The 18,329-nt window shown below is 49.8% G+C and overlaps 1 protein-coding gene across 5 annotated transcripts; it reads right to left on the bottom strand.

Moving 5' to 3' along the window:
* Positions 1 to 10: 10 nt before the first annotated feature.
* On the bottom strand, positions 11 to 15,226 carry larp1 (La ribonucleoprotein 1, translational regulator). Of its 5 annotated transcripts, none has more exons than XM_085936678.1 (21): positions 14,489 to 15,219; positions 9,773 to 9,837; positions 9,542 to 9,607; positions 8,493 to 8,564; positions 7,465 to 7,618; positions 6,876 to 6,998; positions 6,631 to 6,777; positions 6,184 to 6,346; positions 5,931 to 6,075; positions 5,576 to 5,744; positions 5,304 to 5,488; positions 5,066 to 5,164; positions 4,641 to 4,967; positions 3,980 to 4,103; positions 3,630 to 3,835; positions 3,458 to 3,564; positions 3,238 to 3,395; positions 3,021 to 3,165; positions 2,841 to 2,950; positions 2,473 to 2,600; positions 11 to 2,395 (listed from the first exon to the last, which is right to left on the bottom strand). In XM_085936678.1, the coding sequence occupies exons 1-21, from the start codon at positions 14,853 to 14,855 to the stop codon at positions 2,225 to 2,227; spliced, it is 3,231 nt and encodes a 1,076-aa protein (XP_085792804.1). In that variant the 5' UTR covers positions 14,856 to 15,219; the 3' UTR covers positions 11 to 2,224. The 5 variants fall into 5 exon arrangements, with proteins under 5 accessions (XP_085792804.1, XP_085792806.1, XP_085792805.1 ...); XM_085936680.1 differs by having other exon boundaries at positions 5,066 to 5,146; XM_085936679.1 differs by having other exon boundaries at positions 5,319 to 5,488.
* Between the last annotated feature and the right edge of the window lie 3,103 nt (positions 15,227 to 18,329).

The following is an 18,329-nucleotide window of genomic DNA, read 5'->3' as shown; positions in this document are numbered from 1 at the left end:
GCAGGCAACATTTTTGAGGGTTTTTTTGTCCGTTTTGTGTTTTTTTTTTCTTTATTAAAGGAAAAAAAAAAGCATAATTACTACAAATTACAAATAACACTAATAATAGCCAATCACATCAGCCTACAAAGCAGATAGTGAATATTAAATGTTATAATACAAGTTCTCATTCAAGTAGTTTACATTTTTTCGTTTTATATTTTTTTTTCCAGGCGTTTTCACATTTTTTCCTCATGACAAGTCTAAAGATATTTTGAGTGATGCAGTGAACAATTTCAACGCTTCATATAGATTTTGTGTTGGTATTTTTTTTTTGTTCTATGTTTTATGGCTTTATGACATTATTGTACTTTTCAGTCTGCAGACATAACCAGCCATATTCCTCACACACTGCTGCGCTCATTTTGTTTTCTCCTTGTTCTGTTTGCATCTTCGGCACCCCCTCCGCCATTTTGCGGCCAGCTCGTGTCGAGAATGCGGCGCCCCCTTAAGAGTTTGTTGGAGAGGGCTGGCCGACTCCCTCAAGATCCCTCAAATTCTCCAATTCGTCAGGTGGAGAAGAAGTGAGCGCAGCCAACCAAGCACACAGTTTTTTTCCCCCTCTCATCTATAGATCCGTTTTTCCACTCTTTCGGCTACCGTTTGTCTCCAAGCCTCCAAACAACACTGATCCACTCATCGTATTCTTTCAAAAACTCTTCAAGTCTCCCTGAAGAAGAAAGGGGGGTGGGGGGCCCGGCTCTGCTTGTACCGGAAGATAAAATTAGGGCGACATCCACATGAGAACAAAAAAACGGAAGGCAAATAATTGCAGTTGTCTTTTTTTTTTTTTTTTTAAACGTGTCAGGAAGACTAAAAAAAAAGTGGACTCATTTGTTTTAAGACTTACGGTACCCGTCAAAAAAAGTAATCCAACTGTTGATGAGGCGCCAATTGATGGAAAAAAAAAAAAGAGTGGGGGGAATTTTAACAGATTTCAACATGAAACAAGATTTGCTTTTTCCTTCCCTTTTGTCGCTTTAAATACACATTCTATGTTCCACACGGCAAAAGGGAAAAGGAAAGAAAAAACAAAACCCCCGCCCGCGTAACACTAACCATACTGCCAGAAGAAAAAAAAACTCCAGAAGCGTCAACATGTTAATGAGTACGTATACGTGTAAGGCAAAAATACGTCGAGCAAAAAAAAAAAAAAAAAATTTCTCTTCTTCATTGGTTGAGTTCACATTTACATCTTGATGGGAGGACGTCCATGAGGAACCAACTTGGCCAAAGACAAGGAGTTGCGTGTGCGTGTATGTGTGTGAGAGGGGCGGGGAGGTCAAAAGGAAGTGGAGGAGGTGGACCCCCCCCCCCCGACCCATCCCCAAGAATTGCCACCCAAAGCACCTGCGCAACTTCCCGCTCCTTCAAGTAATGCGGATTATTGAGTCTTCCAGTCCTTGACGGATGGATGCTGATGGATGGGACGCACAAAAACAAGATCAGGAAGCCCCGCCCCCTCCATTTAAGGTCCATGAATCTCCTCCAAAGGAACGCCGGTTGCGCTTAAGCATGAAGAAAGCCACACGACAAAAGCCAAGTTGGGACTCGTAACAGGATCCCGAACGACACTTGGAAGACAGTTGGAGCACTTTGGCAAAACGTGCTCCCAACAAAAAGGGGCAAAACCATTAACGATAAGGCCACTCGCAACCAACTCTTCTCTATTTTTTTTTGAAGCATGTTTTTTTTTTCCCCCTCCCACTTGTCTGTAAAAACAAAGAAAAAAAAATCCAGCAAATCAAATCTTTTTCGAAGGCGCTTTGGTCCGCTCGCATGTCAGCAGGGCCGTCGTTGCATGTGCTCATCGTAAAATTGTTTCCAGAGGCCGCCACACCACAAAAAAAAAAAAAAAAAATTATTGAAAGGGAAAGAAATGAAAATAGTGGATGGTTAAATAACCTTGAAAAAAAAAAATATCTCCACCTGGTGGAGTGGCAATGATCTGCAAAGAAAAACGTGTTTGACACCTTGTTGCTTGCTTGCCTTGTTAAGAGGAAAATCTCAAAAACTTAAAACGCATCCATCAAGCTCTTTGTGATGATTTTCTTCCTCATTTCTCAAGCCCAAAAAAAAAAAAAAAAAAGTGATGCGTCAAAGGAGAGTTGATGGGGCACCCCCGACCGACCCCTTCCCCCCTGAACCAGCGGCATGTGACTTGATATCCCCCCCGGTTGCGTTTTTACTTGAGCGTCTTGGCTTCGGGTTTGACGTCCTTGGCTGCGGCGGCGGCGCCGCCCACGGGGCTGGAGCCGTTTTGGCTGTGGGGCCGACTGGAGGGATGGGAGGGGTGGCGGCGCCGGCTGTCCCCGCTGGACGAGTGACGCCGGCGGCCTCCTTCCTCCATGGGCGGCTGCACGAGAAGAGAGGAGCGACACAGATTAAAAAACAGCGTTTTATTCTCCGAGTCTCAGGCGCTATTTGACCCACGTCGATTCTGAAGTCCTCCAGACGCTTGAATTTGCTGAGGCACTCCTGCAGCTTGGGGTCGATCTCCAAGGCCTTAGCTTTGGAATATTTGAGGAAGGCCCAGAATTTTTCCAGTCCGTACAGCTGACCTGTGAATGGGGAAAGGATCTCATTTTAGGAATGTGATCATTCAAAACGTACAAAAGTCTTGCAGGGTGACATTTTTCTATTTTCAAATGACTATGAGTAATCACTGGCAGGATGGGTGTGTCGGCAGAAACAAACACGAGAACCGTTTTGAGCAAACTTGTTATATCACAAGTGTGTGTCGGGCCTTTGCGTTGATCAGCGGGCGACTCGGCGCCGTCTTTGTGGGCTTAGCGTCTCACCGGCCTCGTAGTCTTTCATGGTCTCCTCCTGGAAGTCTTTGAAGATATCCGGCCGGAACTTCTTCTCCAAACCGTAGCTGTAGTACCTGAACAGGCACTCCAAACCGTACCTAGAAGAGCCACAGCGGATGGACGGTTACCCGTGTTCAATTGGGGGAGGGAGGGAAAGGGCTCCTTCACCTGTAGCCTTCTTTGCCATCTTCCACCACCAGCTGGCGGAATTCCTCGTACATCTTCCTGTTGAAGTGATCTCGCAGGAAAAAGGACCAGAAGCGGAAGAGCGTGTTCATCTCCTGGGACTGGCCGATCCCCAGCCGCTTGCGCTCTGCCATGGGAGTCCCGGTTAGGTTGGGGCACAAGTACGGGTCGGAGTCCGCAATGCTCGACCGGTGCTTACCGTTGAGGCAGCGCCGGCGGTATTTGTGGTAGACGTGTTGCGTGAAGCCGTTCTCCTTGAGAAGCTCGTGGGACGGGTGCTGGAACTTGGGCAGGGACTGCGGCGTGCAGCCCACGTTGCCCAGGGCCGGCGTGCCCTCCGACGGGCTGGCGTTTGAGCTGGGGCGACAGACAAAGTGAGCGGGACGCGCCCCCCCCGGCTGCTAAATAGTGGGCCTCACCTGACGGAGGCGGTTCTGGAGCGATGCTCTCTGGAATCCATCACCCAGCCGACGTGGCATTCCATGGGTGGGTTGGAGCTGTGTCGGGTCTTGCGCTTCCTCGGGGTCTGAACGGTATCAATGCGGCGCGTTGAGACAAAAACAAGAGCTAGCGGGCGTTTGAGCATCTCACCTTGGCGTCGACGGGCCGGCTTTCCTTAACCACCGGGTAGAAGCGCGGCGTGGCGGTGGCGTCCTTCCGGTGGGGGGTGCGCGGCGTGCGGGGCGTGCGGGCGCCGCGATAGTTGGGCGACTCTGGCACGGTCGTCGGGAGCGACCGCGCTATCGACGAGGGTTCTGGTGCGCCGAAGAGTTTGTTCGCAAGGGCGTCTGTGGGGACTGAGGACGAAAGGCACGCAAGGTCGACTTCATGATCATCAAGTGTTGTGTGCTGCGCTGTTTTTTTTCTGGGAGCCATTCCAATTGTGGAATGTCTCTGACAAAGCAAATGCGGCTTTTCAAATGAATAAAGCGAGTCCTTACTCTGTTGGGGTTGCGGGGGGCCGGGCGGCACTTCCTGGTTTGGGTCGACGGGGGGCTCTGGGGTCAAGCAGTCAAACTCTTCACGACTGATCAAGTGAACCTTCTTGAAGTTCTCCACCTCTTGCTGCAGGAGAAAAAAATTGGTGAGAAAAAGGCTCACTCCACCTTTATGCTCTCGCCCGCCCGAACGCTCCCGCCGCATTCCGGAGACACCGCGCATGGACGCGCAAATGTAAAACCTTCCAGGACGACGACAACAGCTGCCCCTAAAAACAAGACCGGCTCACAAACACCGAGAACGACTCACGACGGCTTGGCAAACACTAAGAACAACTCACGCTTGACGCTTCGGCTGCCGCCCGCTAGTGCCCAGTCCGCTCGGCCGTGCACTTTATTTCCTCCCACAAACTGTTCCACACGGCGCTGGACAACCACGTGAAGGCCTCACAAAAGAGCCCGACAACAAAAAAAGAGTGGCCCAGAACAAAAGTCTGTGTTCGCGCATCCAGAAACCGCTCAAAACTAAGGAGAAGCTTTCTGCTCCGGCGTCAGATTTTGGGACAGAAATGTCTCCAACGAGGCGGCGGCGACGGGACGGAAGCGCTCAGAAGCTACCTGTTCTTTTCTATTCCATGAATTGGACAAGCCAAAGCGGCCTCACCTTGATTGTGGCGTACTCGGGCTCGTACGTGTCGTCCCACAGGTCCCGCTCGTAGTAGAAGAGGCCGTCGTTGATGACCTTGACCAGCTCGCTGGAGAGCTTTGCGCGCGACGTGTGGTGGCCTGTGCGGTCGCCGCCGGGGTGCTTGCGCAGGTAGGGCGGCGTCTGCGTCACGATCAGGATCTTGTTGACGTCGTGGTCGTCGATCTCGCCGTCAGAGTCCTCGTCAGACCAGTCGGTGAAGGTGTTGCGCCGGCCGTCCATCTGTTCCATCTCCTCGTCGAACATGAAGTCCAGCTCCTCGGGCTCGTCCTGCTCGCCGCCCTCCTGCGAGCACAAGGTCAGATGAGACAACCTTCGAGACGGCGGTTTACGCTATCTTTCCAACGCCGGTGCAAAGCCAGCCGTGGGTTTGACGTGGTCACCTTGTTTGCGGGGTTGGCGGAAGACGGCGAGGAGCCCAAGAGAGGCAGCGGCGAACGGCTGGCGTCGTCTTTTTCCCTCTGCTGCTGTGAGGAGGGCGCCTGCGTTAGCGCGCGACCACAATCCGGCGGGGAGGAGGAGATGAGGATGGTGGTGAGATGGCGCGACCAAATGAGCAAAACGATGGGATGCCGAGCTACGTCAAAATAAACTGAGGAACGGAAAGAATGATGATGTCACCTTCTCCAGGCTGACCTTGGGTCTCGCCGGCGAGGGTCTGGGCCTCTTCTTGACCTCGATCCAGGACTCGGAGTCCAGGTCGGGGAGGCTGGCCGAGAGGCCCTTGGGCATCGTCTTAAGGTTAGAGGGCGTGTCCGATTCGGCCTTGGGCGGGCGTTGCGCTGGGGTCGAGGCTCTGAGGGACCCTGAAAGGCGATGGCATCAGTCATTGATTCTGCGTTCATTGGAGGAGACCATCTCACCTAACAAGCTAAACTTATAAGCATCCTCACCCGCGGGCTCATCGCTGGGCTGCCTGGGGATGAACTCGGGGCAGTTGATAAGTTGCGCGAAGTCGGTGTGGTTGGGCACGCTCAGGCCCGGAAGGGGCCACTTCTCGGGTTCCACTTTGCGGCGGATCTTCATGTCAATCACTTCTACTTCCTTACTGTCCTTCAGAGCCTGCCGGGAAATGCGCGCTTAGCTTGTAAAAATACAATTTGCCACTTTTGTTTTCCATCAGAGTTGTTTAAGTTTTCAACAGTGACGTCAGAAGAGACATGAGAAACTCATCAGTTCTTCAGCGTGTTTTTGCACCATAAAACAAAACAAAAAAAATCCTCTCAAGAGGAGCAATCGTCCACGTACTTCCAGAATGATGTTGACGTCAGTGGTGAGGGCCTGCACTCGGTGGAAGCTGGCGATGAGTCCGATGGGCAGGAAGCCGTCCTGATCCATCTTCCTGCGTAGGAAGAAGTCGCGCTCTAGGTTGTCCAGGCTGAAGTAGTATTCACTGCAACAACAAAAAGAAAAAAAAAATTCTCAAATTCTAACAACGGCTCTCTTAATTGAAACTCATCCCAAGAGATTGCGCTCATCACATCTGCAGCTCCAAACTCACATCTGCCTCTTGATGTAGTCCTTGAGCAGGTCCTGGTCCACCGAGTAGAGGTCGCTGCTGCTCATGTTGTCGTAGTAGTAGGTGACCGAGTTGCTGAATTTCGCTTCATAGGCTCCGTCTTTCATCTCGTACGACTTGTAGCCTTGGTGGTAGTAGTAGTGGCCTGAGGAGGGGGTGACAAAAGGGTGCTTGAAACTGCATTCGCTGCATTCTCAAACGGTTCAATTAAGGGGGGGTCAAATGTCCGACTTGCATGTGGACAGGGACGTAAGGCTAAATTAGTTTTGCTTTAAAAAGGTGGTGAAGCTTCAATGCCGCAATCAGAGTTGTGAAAGTTCTCTCCACGGAAAGTCAGAGAAGAGACATGAATATCTCATCATGTATACAGCACATGTGCAAACATCACCAAGAAACCTCCAAATTTATTGTAATATGTTGTTAATATACCTCTGCCGCGTCCTCGTCCCCGGCCCCTTCCTCGGCCGCGCCCGCGCCCCCGGAAGCCGCCGCGGAACGGCGCCCCCTCGCTCTTGACGCTAGACACCTCGTCGTGGTCGTCGCGCCACTCCCGCTCGTACTTCTGACTGTGCCAGTCTGCAAAGGGGCGCGCCAAACCCGCCGCCGGGAAAAGTACAGTTGAAGTCAGAGTATAAAACTGTCCTGTCCCGTGACACTGATGGCCAAGAGCTTACCTCGGAGGTCGTTCCTGGCGTTGGGCGGCAGGCGAAGGTTTTCGTTCTGCCTGCTGTTATTGCGCGAGGCCGAGCGCTCCCGCGGCCCCTCGATCATCAGGGGGACCCACTTCTGCTTGTTTCCTGTTTGCGATCACAGAGGCCCCGTGAAGAATTAAAAAGATTTACAAAGAAACGTTTTTCCTCTATTGTTCTTTGAATTAGTTGGGGAAGGAGGAGGAATCAAATTGAAGACAAAGGATTGAAAACACCATTTAGTCATCTGCAGTAACTCTGTTGGCCAGCAGGGGGGAGGAGGGATCTATTTCTTTGCGCAGTGAGCAGAGGAGGTCAAACAAATGAACGACAGTGCATGTGGAAACAACACGACTTCTTTTAAGTGACGTGGCGCTCCGTTAGTCCACACATCGAGTGGACACGGGGACAAGGTGCAACATGGTCAGCAGAACAGAACAGGAAATTGGGCCTAAACGTCTGCAATTAACTTCGTGGCACCATCAGAGAATATCATTAGGTATTTGATCCAAATTTCACAGTGTTAATTGTCCAAACTTGGACCCGCGGGCATGATAAGTTTGAGCCAATTCACCTTTTTTCTTTTGGCCGTTTTTCTGGGAGTCGTCGTCTCCGTTCTTCTCCTCTCCAGAGTCGTCCGACTTGTTGGTCTTCAGATTTTCCTTACTTTCCTCGTTGCTCTCGCGCTTCTCCTTGGTTTCCTTCTTGGTGGAGATCCTCCTGTGGGCCTAATGGGACAAGATGTTAGCGACAAATTTGCACGTGCTGGCGCCCTACAAGAGCCACGACACCGCAAACGCGAAGAGACCGTGAGCTGTTTGCGCAGGGAATCATGTAAAGCGTTCTCACCAAGTAGATTAAAGTACACCACGTTCCATGCCGCTGAACGCTCACACACACCTCCTTGTATTTAAAAACCTCAAATCCACCTCCCAAAAGAACGCTCAACCAAATTTTGACACCATAATCATACACAGCAAAACGTTCTTTTCCAACTGCATCCAGTCAACGGCCATTTACGCTAAAAGGGAAACGTAGCAGCGGGATTAGCAACACCAGACCGATTAACGGCAGCACGTGTCCGTGTATGCGTAATCCACTTAACCCTGCTGTAAGTGTCCAAGCGTTGAATGGTGGATGGAAAATACAAGTCATGAGGGTGAGGAGAAACACTGGATGGAGCTGTTGAAACTTTGGAGTCCGACCGGGAAATCTATTCGGTGTTGCGGCACGATCCAGCTAGCGACGCTAACTGATGTTCTTGTTCAAATGGCAGCACTGCTAACGAGCTAGTTCAAATGGCAGCGCTGCTATAATGAGCTAGCTAAGCTAATTGACGTTCGCGCAAAGAGTTCAACTCAAGAGACTGATGTAATGTGGCCTTTAATGCTTAGGGAGGTCTTTGTGTATATATATTCATCTCCTGCGACATATTCACACAGGTAGCATCGCGCTAACATTAGCTCCTGGCTGGGGTTTATGGGATCTTTTGTGGCAGAACGTCGCGGTTTAGCCTTCTACTGGCGTGCTAATCGCACACGGCGAGCGGCTGCCGACAGGCGGGCAGGTTGCGGGCGTACGACATTGCCGCTTGAAACTTACAGTGGATCTCCACGAGTCTTTGACCTGCCTGACCGTCGGCGGGCAGGACACGGTCCGTGTCACTGCCTCGATCTGAACAGAGGGAGGGAGGGAGGGAGGGAGGGAGGGAGGGAGGGAGGGAAGAGCAGTTTAGAGGAGACAATGACGTGGACCCAGATGACAAAAGGCACACCGGAAAGAAAAAAAAAACACAAATGAGATGGAGGGGAACAAACTAAGCCTGCCTGTTAGGGGAAGTCGTTTGGATTTGGAGAACATACGTGAATGAGGATGAAGGTATGCATGGTATAAATAAAAATCACCGATTGGTGCAGCTATGCGTGGGATGGAAAATGTCAGCGGGGACAAGAAGAAGTAAGGGCATCCTGAATTCTGCGCCGATGAATTTGGACCAACTACCAATCCACCAAACACGAGTCGAAGGACTCGGACACACCGGACAAAGACAACGCAATAACCGGTCCGACGCGAGCCGAGATCGCTTTGCTCCCAAGATTGACCTTTGCATCACAGAAAGCCTCAGCACGCACACGCTCCGATTACACCACGCTCGTACAGTCCCTCAAAATAGCGGCGGCGACGGCATCGTCGATCCGAGGGCCGGGGATAGAGAGGGGATCCCTAAAAGGACATCCCTTCCCAGGCGGTGACCAGCTCCGCCTCCCCCCCCCCCACTGTGTCTGGTGGCAAATTTATTCCAGGCTCCCATGACGCTGACCCACATTATGCCGCTGAGCAACGCCACTCGCCGCCAGAACACTCTGAAATAGCCAGCCGCGCCCCGGGCTGCCGCTGAAGCTTGTGTGTGTGTGACTGTGTCAGGACCCGAGCCTGAACTAGCTGAGCGGCTTGAAGCGACAGGTGTCTGGTACTTCTGAGGTTGTGCTTTGACGTCTTTATTATGCAACAGAAGCACTTGGCAAAATCATGCCACGTACTTTAAAGAGCTTTCTGACTATTTGGTGATAATCAGACACTTTTTTTTTGTATGTCGTAGACTATAATTTGATGAAATTCTAATAGGGGGGGGGGGGCATAAAAAGACCCACCTGCATGTCTTTAGTTGCGATTTCTCCCGGGGTGGGCCAGCTGTTGGTGTCACCAAAGTCACCGACCTGAGCGGACACGGAAGGCACAATCCATCATTGCCAAGCATGCGATTACACAGACTACAATTTAACACCACACCATCAAAATAACACGAAAGCATCTGTTTGTGTGTGTGTGTGTGTGTGTGTGGGGGGGGGGGGGGGGGGGGGGGGACATTCGGTGATATTTACCTTTCCTCCTCGTCTGGCCTTTGGAGGGTTGCCCGCTCTCACCACTTTGGCGGGACCGCTCGATTCTGTTGAGACGAGACCACACGAGTCAAGAGCGGGAAAATGCCGCGCAATCGTCGGCCATCTTGGGTGACTTTCTTCATCAGCTTATTGGGCCTCAATCATTCCTCACATTCCGGGACAGAGTTCCAAATAAAAGGCAGGCTGCTTAAAGATGCTGTGGCTGCTCTTTCAATAACCCAAAGGGCAATAACAGGAAACACGGGGCAAACGGCGTAAAGTCTCTTCACTGTTTGACACCGTCAAACTTTATGACAAGTATACTCGACTCGTTTGTGGCCATCCACAAAGTTCTCAAAGCCAACTGTCGCACGCGACGTTGAATGAATGAACGGGTGCAGCGCGCGATTAAATCGAAAGAAAAGGTGCTTGACGTGAAAAGACGTCAACGCGATGACTCAGCGTTTATTGTGGTTGAAGGCAAAGAGGATTACCAGAAAGGTCAGCCAGAATTTACCGAGTTGACCACAGTCTAATCATGGAAAGAGTCGCTCGTGACATCACAAACTACAACGGAAAGACACTTTAAAACCGGTTTTGGATTGAGTCCCGCCCACATTCATGGATTGAATGAAGACTGAATCTCGCCCGAGACGATTTAATCTCTCGCTGGGTTCTTCAACCAGATGATCACTTGGATGTCACCAACAACTTGACGCAAATGTGACATCATTGTTGATGCAATGTTGTGTCTTTTTGTTATGACAGATGAAGCAGGCGGATTCCTTTGAAATTGAGTCTGAAGTCGTCGTCGTCATCATGACTCAGTTCACTCGTGCTTTCAAAGACAAGTCAGGTGAACGATTGCGCCACCGCTGTTGAGCTTGAAGAAAAGCAGCCAGACTATGAATTATGTACTCGGCCCCGTTGACCGCCTGCGTCAGAAAACTCGTCCCAAGGAGACCGGCCGGGGGCGACGGCGCTGGGATCGGATAACAGCGGCGTCTCACGGCCGGCGCTGGCGAACGACCGGCGCTGGCAAACGCCAGAGCGACGTCAGAGCGGAGCATCCGCGGCAAGGCGCCAAACGTCAGCTGTGCTGGCAACCGGTGCACATTCCACAACGCGGCGGCTGACAAACGAGAGCTTTGTTTCGCCGAATTGCTGCGTGTCCGAGCTTAGAAAAGCTGGAATGATCTTTTTTATAATGCTTACAAGTGCGCCCGCCGTGACATTATGCACCAAATCTCTCGGGCTGGTGCCAGAGTTTCAAATTAAAAGCGTCATTTGTTTCCTCACAACCCTGCAATTCGCCGTTGTAAACATTGAGGGGGGGGGGGGGGGGGGGGGCGGCAGCGTTGAGCTCGCAAGACCCAAATATGGAGGAAACGGACAATGAGTTACTGCACAGCACTTGGCCAGCGGCACCGGAGCACGTGAGCGCAGGCAGCGTCCCTTCTCGTCTGCTTTTTGTGTACAAATGCGGTGCAGTAATTCATCGGCGGGCTGTGTCGAGTAGGACAAATAAATCCCAGCCGGCTTAATTGACGAGGGCTTCGGCCAACGTGACGTCACTAACAAAACCGGCCTCAAAACTGTTAACTTTTCGCAAACGCTTTTGCCGCACCACTTCTTGACACGTTTGACCTCAAAATTGCCACCAATAAGCTCATACTAGTCAATTTTTTTATTGATTTTGCCTGAATTCATTAGTCAAAATTTGTTCCACATTAAAAGTGCTCATTCCACATTTTAGAAAAAAAAGCACACAAAAAAAAAAGGGAAGCCACTTGTACGGACTACAAAAAGCAGTTGCTTAAAAGTGAGCGCTGTGGCGGGCGGGGGCAGGAGAGATAAAACTGGAATCTGGCGAGTGTTCACTGTATTGACAATGACTCACATGCTAATCCAATCAGCCCGCAAGTCGGGCGAGGAAGGAAAACCCCAGACTTGAGCAAAAAAAAAAAAAAAAAACTGGTTTGGATGCCAGGTCTCCAGAGAGCCCTGGAGGCTCCCCGACACTGGACACGCCACGGATGTGAGCGGTCCACACCCTGCCGAGCTCTATCGGCCGGCGCAGACTCGGCCTGCGGCAGATAAAGCGGTCCGAGATGAAGTGCTTAAGACAAGAGCTCCTCTCAAACAGCTGATAGTCTGCGTGCACACATGTCCACTGGGTGGAGGACAACACAACGGGGAGAGCTGCCCTTCATCGTTTCAGCCTCGCCCACAAAAATTAAAATGGACACACTGATACACGTCTCAGCTACTCAGTAAGCTATCGGTAGCTCTTCGCTGAGGATAAATAATTTATGCCCGTGAGTACTTTCTTACTTAGAAGCGTCGCTCTGCCGTTTTGAGTTCAAAGATTGCTTCAAGTTTTAAAAGTTAGCAACACTGATTGGCCCGCATTGAGAGGTTATTATTGATGAGGGCCCCTATCTGCATTTCAACCTCATGTGACTCGTGTCCACATTGTTGCACAGCAGATGACGCAACAACAAAACCCCCCCTTGTGACAACACACTTGAGATGGACCCGGATTTTGCTCCCGGTCTCCCTGGAGTATTTTTATTGCATTCCAAGCCATTTGTTTGGGAGTCTTTTGACATGTCGTGGCTGCAAGGGCTCACGAGTTTACTGCCATTCCAACTGTGTCACATCTGAATCACAAGCGGCACGAGACGCTCGATATTTCTCCAGAGAAAAGGCACTTTGCTCTCAAATCCACAAGACCGTGGCAACCTTGGCCTCAAAACAGATGGTGAGGCCTCAAAAATATGAAGGCTTGGGTGAAGCGGTGCTCGCAGAATGCGCCATAACCACGTCCCCATCCTACAAACAAGCTACCTGCAATGTTGAAATACGGTTCCACTCTTCTCAAGGACTGATTTTCATCCAAGGACACGCTAAGTACACGCATGATAGTGACCTCTATTCAAGGGGGGTGGGGGATTTCAAGAATCAACTGTTAGGCCCGCTTCACACTGACAGGGAAGAAGCGAATGACCACGAAGCGTGTGCTTGGTGGTGTCTCGATTATTTATTTGCACAATCAGTAAAATGATCTAGATGGAGGCAGCGCAACACCAAGTTTACTGTTATTGCTTTGGCTCCATCTAGTTTGTTACCTGTCCTCTACCCAATCTGTGCGTCTCTGCATGTTACATTCCAGGGTCATCTGTTGTTCGGCCATTTTCTATCATTACCATCATTATTGTTTTATCTTTTTTTGGACTGCACTCACTACCTTTGAAATTTGCCAAAACCTTTTGCGCAAAGCTATTAGGAATTATTATTTGGTTATTTTGCTAGAAGATGCCTATTTTTCAGGAGGCTTGACCTACTTGACGTCATCAAACTATAAATGTTCCATGTAGTTCTATCAACGTTTGAACGACGTTCTGGACCCTAGAAAAGAGAGGAAAGTTGGGTGGGCAGGTGTCAAAACATACGGTCAGCGAGTAGTTGTTTATCGGAGTGGAATAAGTCAGATGTACTTGCTGATGCTGCAGCAGTTTAACATTTAAAGTCCACCGGACCGCCTGCCAGAAGCTTCGTCTAACAGCTGTGCGATTTCAATACAAGCGGCAGCGTGGCGCTGGTGGACAAATGGCGAAAAGACACGTTGTCTTTGCGTTCACCGGGGCCCTGTTGTGGGTTTAAAGGGGCCTTGCCTCTTAACATTTTGGGACGAAAAGATTACTCTGGATGACAAAAGGCACCACGTTGCTAATCACAATGTCGAGCGTTCGTGAGCCAAAGCGCCATGACTTGCACGCAGCCACGTTAGCATGCACGGCTAACTGCTAGCTGAGGAGACCTCGGGCGACGCGCAGGCGACATGACAATCGGATCAATAAACAAACGGCGCAACAATCGACAGCACAAAAGAATAAAAGAAGGGCGTGATTGCAGCAAATTGTAATTAGCTAGCTGGCGTCTGCTAGCTTACCATGCCGTCTACACGTGGAGTGAACACGTGACGTCTCACAACAAACCTCCTCGCTTGTTATAGATTATTAATAAACATGCTTAATATTCGCTAGACAACCACAAAATTGAGTGCGTTGAAAATAGCTCAGGCATTTTAAAAAGTACAAAGTGGAAATGTGGGCCAATGTTTGGAGCGTTTAAGCTAGGCCCGTGCTATTGTTAGCCGGGGCGGGCGTCTCCACTCTTTTTATATTCCTCAGTTATTTGTTTATCGATCTATTTATTTGTCTTTGCACAAAGCCACTTTAAAATGAGTAACCGCACTTTAGCTGACGAGGCGCGTCAGTTACTTCAACCCAATGTTTTTAAAGTCCCGTGACGGGTGCGTTTAAACACCCCAAAAGCCTACTCCAGTCGGCCATTGATCGACTTTCAGTGCACGGTTGTGACGTTGCACTATGATGCATCACAACTTTCAAAGCAAAAAAATAAGATAAAGTCACATATGGAAGGGTGCACGTATACGTGTGTGCGTGCAATGGCGTCCCTTGTGCAACGAGACACCCAGTGGCTCCACTTTAGCCACCCTGGACTCCAGGAATAGCCTGAGTGGAGGAGGGGTGTATGGATGCATGCACGGACTCCAAATATATCCGTCAGGACTTGACATTTGCACACCATGAACGGCCGCTACCTGGCCCACCTGACAGACACTTGCTGTATGGACCCACGGACACGGGAGTGACAGGCGGCGGGGCATAGTCAACGAAAATTACTCACCGTGGTGTGCTTGTCCGTTTACACTGACAACAGTCACCGGGTTCATTGTCCTAGTCCACGGGTTCACCTTGGGCGGGGGCGCCTCGGTAAACTCCTTCCGGCTTTTACAACCTTCCTCGTCGGCCTTGGCCTCGCTGTCACAGCCCCCCTCGTCCGCATTCGTGTTCCGCGTGGGACTCTCAGAGCTCTCCCCGTGCCTACTGCCGCGGCGGCTGCCGGGCTCCTCCTCCTCGTCGTCGACCCCCACTGCCTGGCTCCGCTTGGCCCCGTCGACCTCCAGCTCCGGCTCGTCGCGAATCACTTCGCCGCGCTCCTCCGCTTTGGTAAGCAGGTTGGCCGGCAGAAGAGCCTCCACCTGAGTGGCCATTTGCAAGAGCCGTCGTTCTCCCACCCCCTTCGGGATTACCAGTCCTCCTCCTCCTCTCTCCCCCTCCTCCTCCCCCGGTCCGAATTCGCTCGAAGGGGAAAAGTGAAGTAGTTCGCTGCGAGTTTGACGCTCCTCTGTCGCTCTCAGACGAACCAAGCTTCGCTCCAAGTCGCAGAGACGTCCACGGATGTTTCTAACATGAAAAAATGCCCAAAAGAACGGTGTCCGATAGGCCCGTACGAGGGGAGAACAACCCTACCTCCGCTGCTAGCAGCAATATGGTCGCTCTCCACCACGCGATACTAGGGGGCGCGCACGTACGCCGTGAAGGGGGAGTAGGCACGTAGAATCGGGAGCGCGCATCCATGAAACGTAATAGCAATGCTGCGTTCACGGTTTTGTGGTTAAAAAATGACGCCCCTTTTACATTTCAAACATCGGCCCTTTTTGATGTGAATTTCGATTCCAGTTTGCAATGGTTTTATAATAAACGTACGTTTCATTTCAAACGCAGCTTTTGTACAATATAACGACCGCCGCGTAAGCTTGTTGAACCAATCGTAGTTTATTTGAAGGTGTATTTTTCTGATGGCGTGAACGCGGCACTAAAGCTTCGAGACACGTCATAGTATAGCTACGTTCAGTGTCCTCAGGTAAAAAGAATGCGTATTTTCAACATCGAATATCGAGCCTTTCTACAGAGTTTTGATTCCATTTTGAAATACGGCTTGCATCTGTGCCATGTCTGTATTTTTAAATAAACTTTTTTTCCACGAAATGCTTACTTTTTATGACTATACATCTATTCACCCATCCATCAAACGCGAGTACTGACACGTAATCATGTAAAAGCAATCTTAGTTTATTCAAATTTGCATTTTCAAACCACAAAAAGAGAACTGACTCAACAGTGGAAAGAGGCCTAACATTTGTTGGTCGTTGACTCAATAAACAAGTACAGAGTTGATCTGTCTAAAGTAGCGTGTCCTTGAACGCCTCTTTTGACCCCCACCCACCCCGCACGTGTCCACGCCGTGTGCGCATGTCTCTCGAAGTAACCGTAATTTTGTTTTGATGCTGTACTTTCGATTTGTAGTATCATAATGAGTACAAAGCACTCTATTATGTTCCGTTGTATGCAGTTTCAATGTCTAGCTCACTGTAAAAAAAAAAAAAAAAAACTTTGTTTTTGGAATGCAGTCTGCACACGGGGTAGTAGTGCAGGCAAAAATGGACAGTTAATAAGTTGCGTCGCTTGCATACCACTGTGTTGGACTGGGAGGTTGTCACACTTGAACTGGGTGGAGTACATGAATGCAATGAAGGGCACATTTTGTCCAACCTGACCGCAAATTATCATGAAAGAAAACCCAAGGAAAGTCAGGGCGGTGCGTTACACAAGCCAACAAATTAATGGTTCATCAAATAGGCACTTGGTCAAACGGGAGTAGTCAACCAGGGGAGTAGTCGATATTTTGCATAAGGTTAGTATTTACACAGGGCATATGTCAGCCAAGTTTCTTCAAAGTCACATGACGATGATGCCTTCAGGCATCACGCTCTCCTTTGTCGGAGCATTCGACTCCAAAAAGTCAATTATTCTTTCTTCTCTAAACGGGGGAGTGATTTATGCTTAACATTAGATTTATGCCCGCAATGTCCGTTTGATTGTTCTGTGTCATTATAAAGAAGCCTTTGAGGAGAATAAACATAGCCAATGGCGGATAATCAATATTCACTCAAGGTTGCTGGCACGCTTCGACTCCAGTTTGTTCCTTCTATCGCTAAGGCCTACCGAGGCCCCCCGGATAGTAAACAGGTCGCCGTGCGACTCAATGGCGGAGCGCTCCGCTCTTTGTGTGTAACCGCTCGGGGGACACATAAAGCTCGGTGCCATTGTCCGTCGCGCCGCGCCTTTCTGCCGCCGTAATCGCCAGTAAAAACACAAGTCAGCAGCTGGTCAGCAAGTCACAGTTGAAAGCCGCTAAATGGCACATTTGCCCTGTAAGCAGGACCGCTTCGATTGTTACGTACATGTGCCGCCCCACCGTGAGTTCATAAAGCATTGATGAAGGCTCACCGCTCAAAATCTCAAGGCCTACTGGTAGCATTGAAGCGACCCTTGATCAGGTTTGTCATTTAGGTCATAGGACGTAAAAGGGGTGTCAGTACTAAAATAGTTGAAGGCACTGTTGGGATTTTAGGTGGTCCTCACTCTAATTATTGCGGTCTGTCGTACTAAATATATCCCAAAACAAGTCACACCCTGCCGATGAGCAGCGTTGCGATTGGCCCAGCGTGTTGCATTGCTCGCTTACTGATGAAAAGGCATGTGACCTGTCGTTGTTGCCGTGGCAGCGCGGCGGCGATACGGCAGCCACTTGCGCAGTCTTGCCAAGCTTGTTTCAACCTGTGCGGCCACATATGGGAGAAGACAGAGTTGCATTGTAACGTAGCTTGAAAGTTGCTCGCAGAAGAAGTTTGGTGCCAGGGTGTGTCGTCCCTGACAGAAACTGATAGGAGTTCAGGTACCACCCACTCAAAAACAGATGCAAATGAGCACACAATTGACCTGACGTGACTTCACCGCAATGAATATAGTATAAGTAGTAGTACCAGCAGTTTAAATGGATCGCCATAATCACCGCTAATCACCTTTATTGTTACCACAAGGATCGATTGATCACGGAGAATGTAAGAGTCCAGCGATTCTTAGCGGCTATGTTTACATGGGGATTTTTATTTGGTTTAAAAGCCTCATCAGAATAAAAATGCTTCATGTGCACACCCCATTCGGAATATCTCCCCCCGATCAAGACCATTCCGGTCAAGATTTTATTCCGAATGAGTGGACTGGTTTATGTGCATTGATAATCCGATCTGTGCGCATTCAATTTGAATCCAAACTCAAAGAAACTTTGTCCACAAATGTAGCCAGCGCAGTAAGTAGTCTCCCTCTTAAGAGAATCACAGCCCATGTTCGATTATGTTGTACGGTATTTTACTCTTAATACATTTCCTTTTCATCCGTCTGTTTTTAAACATTTGATTCAAGGGGGTTTCATAAACATTCCCCCGAGCCCCTGCCCACAGGCATGCAGTGAGTTTTGAACAGCGAGTAGTGCGCTTCAAGGCGTGGCTCAATGTGTGTGTGTGTGTGTGTGTGTGTGTGTGTGTGTGTGTGTGTGTGTGTGTGTGTGTGTGTGTGTGTGAGGGGGGGGGGGGGGGGACCTAAACGTTTAACTCCGCCTTTTTTCTTTGCTATTTTTTTAAGGAATTCATTTCCCAATTTAATGATACGTCACAAGACTTTAAATAAATAAAAATGACACTTTACACTCACTCGGTCAGGGCGGAAGTTACGTAATCGTCTGGCGGAAGTGGTTTAAATGACCATGTTCATTTTGGCCCAACACCACAAACAGTCTGAACACGCTGTTTACGCTAGTTAAACAGAATTTTCCAAGTTTACAG

This window comes from Syngnathus leptorhynchus, chromosome 17, assembly GCF_054491065.1.
Source record: "Syngnathus leptorhynchus isolate UIUO chromosome 17, UIUO_Slep, whole genome shotgun sequence".
NCBI lineage: Eukaryota > Metazoa > Chordata > Actinopteri > Syngnathiformes > Syngnathidae > Syngnathus > Syngnathus leptorhynchus.
Note: the sequence above shows the minus strand (reverse complement) of the source record. Positions and strands in the feature narration are given on the sequence as shown.